This window comes from Protomyctophum bolini, assembly GCF_963924005.1.
Source record: "Protomyctophum bolini genome assembly, chromosome: 18".
Lineage (NCBI taxonomy): Eukaryota > Metazoa > Chordata > Actinopteri > Myctophiformes > Myctophidae > Protomyctophum > Protomyctophum bolini.
This window is the reverse complement of record NC_137879.1, coordinates 22,480,721-22,487,830: the sequence shown is the minus strand read 5'-3', so window position 1 is coordinate 22,487,830 and position 7,110 is coordinate 22,480,721. Positions and strand designations below refer to the sequence as shown.

The 7,110-nt window shown below is 46.9% G+C and overlaps 1 protein-coding gene across 2 annotated transcripts in view; it reads left to right on the top strand.

Moving 5' to 3' along the window:
• ankfn1b (ankyrin repeat and fibronectin type III domain containing 1b) overlaps window positions 1–7,110 on the top strand; it is a 230,052-nt gene that overhangs the window by 181,509 nt on the left and 41,433 nt on the right. For both annotated transcript variants that reach the window (XM_080788869.1, XM_080788868.1), the window contains exons 7-8: window positions 4,732–4,975; window positions 5,525–5,732. In XM_080788869.1, coding sequence (XP_080644995.1) covers window positions 4,732–4,975; window positions 5,525–5,732 — 452 coding nt within the window. The remainder of the gene's footprint in view (window positions 1–4,731; window positions 4,976–5,524; window positions 5,733–7,110) is intronic.

Sequence of the window (7,110 nt, the reverse complement as noted above, 5' to 3'; positions counted from 1 at the left end):
TAGACAACCATTCAGTGAGAATCCAGCACATTTGAGCTTGTAGATCGGTTATTGTTTTGCTGAGCTTGTAGATTGGTTATTGTTTTGCTGAGCTTGTAGATTGGTTATTGTTTTGCTGAGCTTGTAGATTGGTTATTGTTTTGCTGAGCTTGTAGATCGGTTATTGTTTTGCTGAGCTTGTAGATCGGTTATTGTTTTGCTGAGCTTGTAGATTGGTTATTGTTTTGCTGAGCTTGTAGATTGGTTATTGTTTTGCTGAGCTTGTAGATCGGTTATTGTTTTGCTGAGCTTGTAGATTGGTTATTGTTTTGCTGAGCTTGTAGATCGGCTATTGTTTTGCTGAGCGACGGCGATGTACAGTATGACGAATTACAAATCAGGTTTAAGTGGTTAATGCTTGCATTTGTTTCTCTGAGAGAGTACGTACAACTAAACGTAATTTTTTACCCTGACATGTATTTTATGTATTTTTTTATATTTAAATAAATACATAATTTTCTCTACGGGTGTCAGAACATAAGCTTGCGCTCATTATGGCTCTTCAGCAACGGTGTGCTGTTTGTCCCTCACTAACAGAAGACTTACATGCTTCCTCTGGCCTGGACTTCATCTGAGCAACAATGCTGCTATGGCATCTGCTGCGATACCCACTGTACACGCACGCACACACGCAAGCACGCACGCACACACACACACACACACACACACACACACACACACACACACACACACACACACACACACACACACACACACACACACACATGCACAGATGCCCCCACTATGCGAGAGGCATGTGTTTGTTATCAGCTATAGCCAGGATATTATAATTCCATCCCACTGTGTGTGTGTGATCAGCTTTGTTTTACACCAGGGCTACTCAACTTAAGATGGCTCAGGGGCCACTCTGCAAAATTCGTCCAAGCTAAAAATGTCAGTATTATTTTGAACGTTTACACATTTATTTTGTAATAGACTACACGACTAGTCTAAAAATTAAGGAAACACATTTTCTATAAGGCCAGACCTCAATGATCAAAAACATTGTGATTAATGATGAAGTTACAAAATGAGGCTTCATTCACAAAATGTGAAGAGAACGTAATAATGAACAGATTATCACAGGTGAATAAATAAGTGAGTGATTAACACTCAGCTGACATCAGGCTATATCACTTTCTTTTGGAACAATATCCAATATTATATTTGTACTGGTATGGCCATGACGGGACGCAGATACATTAAGCAGGGGATCACTGTCTTACACTGTAGTAGTTAGTAGTTAGTTAGGGTGTTAATTTATGAGAGAAAAACGTGAAAGATGGAGATAGAAGATTACTGCCGGACAACAACGATAATATGCAAATATTCCAACAACGTCTAGTGTGAACACATGTTCAGTGTGTTGACAGTGTGGTGGCTGGTGCTGGTACTGCTCAGCCCTGCTGTGACAGTGTGGTGGCTGGTGCTGGTACTGCTCAGCCCTGCTGTGACAGTGTGGTGGCTGGTGCTGGTACTGCTCAGCCCTGCTGTGACAGTGTGGTGGCTGGTGCTGGTACTGCTCAGCCCTGCTGTGACAACCTGACACTCGGCTCCCTAGCAGCATTTTACTTTACTTTATTTGTCTATTTTGGCGGGACAATGCATATTAATTCAATAGACATTACATATAAATGCAACGTAATAAATACACCGGATTTAGCAAAGATGCTAATTTTCATCCACAGTCCCCACGTGCACAAAACAAAACAACTGAAGCAGGCAGGCAGTGAAGCACATTATATCACCAGACAAAGCCTAAAAACATAACATACACAGACAGACAGACAGACAGACAGACAGACAGACAGACAGACAGACAGACAGACAGACAGACAGACTGACTGACTCACATTACAGGTATAAACACACGCATACACCTCAAAGACACACACACACGCATGCACACACACGTGCACGTACACACGCGCACGCATGCACACACACCATTGTCGTCAAAGAGTGATGAGGCACCATCCCTGTGGACAGAAATAAAAAGGGGGAAAAAAAAATAAAAGTAGTGTGTTCCATCTCAGGCAAACAACAATAACCCCTGGGTCTGGATTCCAGCGAGCCTTCTCTTTGAAATGGGATCCCGGCGCAGCGCATTACAAATATATCTCTTGTTTTATCTTCCGGGGCCAGGCCCCCATGGAAAAATTATTCCAAATACCTGCCGCGCTTGATCTGGAACCCTGGAATAGGTTAGGCCCATGCAGCCGGGAACACAAGGATGTCTAAAATAAGGCCTCTATTACGGGACAGAGTGGGGACGGATGGGAAGGGCCGGGCCAGGCCGGGCAGGGGATGAGGACGGGCTAGTATTTTCGGTGCGTCGCCCCCAGTGAAAAAGGGGCTTGTTGCAGGGCGGCATCGAGCAGCTTTTATGTTGGTGACGTGGGCCGCTGTCAGCTGTTGGACAAACTCTGTGTGTCGGAGAAGGGTGTGTGTGTGTGTGTGTGTGTGTGTGTGTGTGTGTGTGTGTGTGTGCGTGTGCGTGCGTGTGTTTATACTTGTACCTCCATAGCGGAGCGGGAATATAAATAACATTTTTCCTACAGATGTTCTCACCTTGATGAATGGGCTGGTGGCGCGTGTGATCCACGTCTTTGTACGGGGTATATCTTATATTAGCCCCGTCTGTCTGCGCCCACCCACCCCCCCCCCCCCCCCCCAGCCCGCGACCCCCCGGCATTTTAAGAATGACATTTTTACATTGCATGAACATAGCTCTTACCCACGCAGAGTCCCGTGCATTAAGTAAGTAGGTAGAGGTTAACAGTGTTGTCCAATGGATACTTCAACACTTCAACACGTGGCACGTGTTGTCAGACTTGTTGACTATCATAAGGGCTCCAACCTGCCCGTTTCGCTCACTCTATATCTCTTTAGGCCGCCCTGTCAACTGGGCAGAAGCATGCGTTGAGAATCCCAAGTGGAGGAAATAGAGGCTTACTTGTTTCAAAAGATAAAAAGATGTATGTTAGCGTTGACATTTTGGAGGCTCAAAATAAGAGACAGTTCGCCATGTCTGGCATCTCAAAAACATTCATTGAGATGTTGAAAAAGACAAAACCAACATTTGGACAGCTAAAATATGCCTTGGTTCAGGCTACTTTTTGGACCTCTGTGGCATTACTCGATGAGAAGTAAAAAAATAATTCAAATATTGCAAGTGTATTTTACATGCTGGGTTCACTCATTGTGAACCCAACATTTATTTACATTGCAAAATAATGTGGGTCAATCTCTGATTAACCATGCAGATCAATCCTAGCATCCTTATTCTATTCTGGAATTGTCATTATAGGCGAAACATTCTATGAAATTAGGATAACATTTGATGAAAATAGACGGTCTTACAAGTGTGTAGACCCCTGGAGGACCCCCACTCAGGGTCTAAGTGATTAAAAAGACATTCAAGTTCATATTTGAATCAGTAGAGGGCAAAGAAGGAGGGAGGGAGGGAGGGCAGTGGAGCGGAGAGGAGCGCAGAGGATAAGGGGTTCAGAGAGTGCCGTGCAGAAGTCGAGGAGAGCAGAGGAGAGTAAAGTAGGTGCTTGAAGAATTCTTCCGTCTCTATCTCCACGGCTGCTTCCTGCCCTGGTGGGACTCGGCGGCCACGGTTGTCCGTCAGCGTCACCCGTACATAAACGTCCCGCTGACATTTCCTTCAGCGGCTGAGTGTGTGTGCACTGCCACTGACCAGACTAGTATCCCCCCACCCTCCCCACCGCCGCCGCCACCACCACCCGCCCGGAAACACTATAGCTTAAGCCTGATTTATACATAGTTGCACGCCGGTGTCGCGTGCCGTGAATCGCAGATCTACAAGCTCACAGCGCGTCGTAGGTCTGCTATTTACAAAGCACGGCACCGGCACGCTGCTAAGTATAACCGAGGCTTTGAGTCGGCATGCCTCAGATGCCAAGATACCGCAGTGGAAGGAGGAGCTGACCTCGTGAGTCTGAGAGGGCAACAGTGGCATGGCCTTAGGTCAGACTCCTCTGAGAGTAGGAACGTTTATTCATCTCCCTACAGTAAACCATAACAGAAACCAACCCATTTGATTTGCTATTATCTTACCAGGAGTGTGAGTTTGTAATGTATAGAGAAAAACACAGAGGCCACTGTGAGAGGTCAAAACATGGAATAAACTTTGTATTACATTTAATACACTTTCTCTCCTCCACATTTTTGAGTACTCTTTTTCATTTTTCTAATCAATAATGTATTGTCTTATTTACTTGACACCAAATTGCACCACCACTAGGCTATTTTTAAACCAAATTGTCAGATATTGAGTTCATCTGATGTGATCTATAGACGTTTGGTGACTGTCTGATGTGATATTGATGCATACATAAACACAGACATGCAGTCTCATTCTAATTGTTTCACAATGACATTGTGGCTATTAGTTTACAGTCTTTATGTGCTTATTTTAATCATCAAGATTTAATTTATCCTTTTATAAACGTTTGTATACGACATACAAGATTTGTGATTCATGATTTAGGTAATAAACTGACACACAGTAAACAGCACCATATTGGTGCTATATTTCAATATTTTACTACTCAATTGTTCTAGTAACTCCTCTCCTCTCCTCTCCTCTCCTCTCCTCTCCTCTCCTCTCCTCTCCTCTCCTCTCCTCTCCTCTCCTCTCCTCTCCTCCCCTCTCCTCTCCAGGGCTGACTCAGCCAGGATGACCCAGCCCATGCGGGGGGATCAGGCCCAACAGCCGCCCACCACCCGCAAGTCAGCCAGCCTGTCCTCGCCCAGCGCCGCGCGACGCCTCTACCGCAACCTGTCCGGAAAGTTCCGTGTGAGCACCAACCCTCCACCAACCCCAGGCACCAACCCCCCCGGTCTGGAGGACAACGTGGTGTCAGGGAGGGGAGGCGACAAGGAGCGCCTACGCAAGTCCACTATGGTATGATGGGGAGAGAGACAGAGAGACAGAGAGAGAGAGAGAGAGAGAGAGAGAGAAAGAATGAGAATGAGAAATGGTAGGACAGGGAAAAGAAAATAAGCCTTGTGACTTGTGGTTTGCAAATAGTTTTAAAACAGACAGAGGAACCTTTTCATAGACTTGAACCCGAGGAATCTCAGGTGGAACCCCCCTCGCCCTCACCAACGTTGTTTATGCAGTTCAGAGAGAGAGAGAAAAGTGGAGAGGGAGAGAGAAAGGAGTGTATATTATGCATTTACCTGTTCATACACATGAATGCATAGTGTGCTTGCGTGTGTACGTGCATGCGACGCGTACGCGCATGCTTACGCACAAAGTAAGATCCTCAGTATCAATGGATCTGTATGAATGGAATGGTAAGGGACTATTAGGTTCCTATTGTACACTCTGAATTAAATTAACATTTGTAACAGCAGCAGCACTGAACATCAGTGTGTGTGTGTGTGTGTGTGTGTGTGTGTGTGTGTGTGTGTGTGTGTGTGTGTGTGTGTGTGTGCGTGCGCTCCATAGTTCCAGAGCAACGAGGCTCTGTTCGAGGCGGTGGAGCACCAGGAGTTGGACCTGGTGCAGCTGCTGCTGAATCAGTACAGCCTGGAGGAGCTGGACCTCAACACGCCCAACAGCGAGGGCCTGCTGCCGCTGGACATCGCCATCATGACCAACAACGTGCCCATGGCCAGGCTACTGCTGGGGGCCGGCGCCAAGGAGAGCCCCCACTGTGAGTATATACAGACCGACGCTTCCCTAGCATTGCGCAGAAGCGGGGATTGAACCTGGGCTCCAACTTGCCAGACCAACACGCAACCTGTCGTGCCAATAGGGCTGAGCCGGATTGGCAGGGCTGTTGCAGGCTGGGTCTTGGCTGGGGGCTACAATCCCCCCCCCAGTCTTTGAATCGCGTCCTCACTTCACACCGCGGACCGCCGCACACGATGTCCCTCGTGTCCCTCAAGCGAGGATATCACACTCCACGTCCTGTCGACTACGCCAGATTGTAGCATTGTGCGGAAGCGGGGATTCCCCTCCCCCAACCCCTCCCCTACTGGGCGGGGTTTTTCCTTTTCTTTTATATGAGTTGGGCATGTTATAATGTAGCAGACTCTGGACAGCATTCCAGCAGCCAGCTCGTAGCATGGCTCGTTAGGCTCACGCCATCATTTTTGTGTCCACCACAAACAATGCGGATAAAGTGAAGTTTGTGGATTCGTGGGGAGGAAGCGTCAGTGAATCCACGCTATGAGTCTGGCCCCAACAGGCTATACCGCTTCCCATGCACACAGTACACTGGGGTTTGTTTGTTTGGGACACATGTGTAGCCTGGGTGCCATATTTTTGTTTTTCATTATTATTATCATTTCAAAACATTTTTACAAAAATCATTACCTAAAAAGCATGAGTTAAAAACTAGTTTAATGTTTGTTTGATTTTTTTTTAATAATTTCATGAAGAAATAAAAATCGAAGACATTCCATGAATTAGAAAACAAATTAGTGAAAATAGCTGATCTACAAGCTCACAACGCGGCCCTTAGAGAGCCAGTGGTTTACGGGTATAGATTCACAATGCCAGACAGTCAGAGAGATCTGCCTATACCGATAGGTCTGGTGACATATAAAGCCAAGTAGTTGTTACAACAAATCTACCACTACGCCGACTGCTGTGAAAACAAATCACTAGGGGCACTCAGGTGGGGGTCACTGGGTTGCGCAGGATTGTCGGTATACGCGACACCGTGGTGCGCCGAAGTATAAATCGGGCTGACAGTAACTGTGCGCTGCAGTATTTATTATTAATCCCAGATAAAGGCAGGTTTTATTACAAGCATGTGCCTACAGAACATCTCCGCTGCCTTGCTGACAGATCTCTAGTCAGTTTTCTTTTCCGGTCCCGACCTTCAACAAAGGTCAAACGAGGAACCCGTTCCAGATTCCAGTTGTTTTATAGTATCAACGGGTAACCTAAAAGCCGCCGTCGCCGTGGAAACTCAAAGCCTCTGTCACGGCACCCCGAGCCCCGCCGCCGAGGCGACCGCATAGGCGTCGCCCCAGGCGACCGTGCGCAAGCATAACAAGCGGCCCGCTCACGAGCGAGCGCAC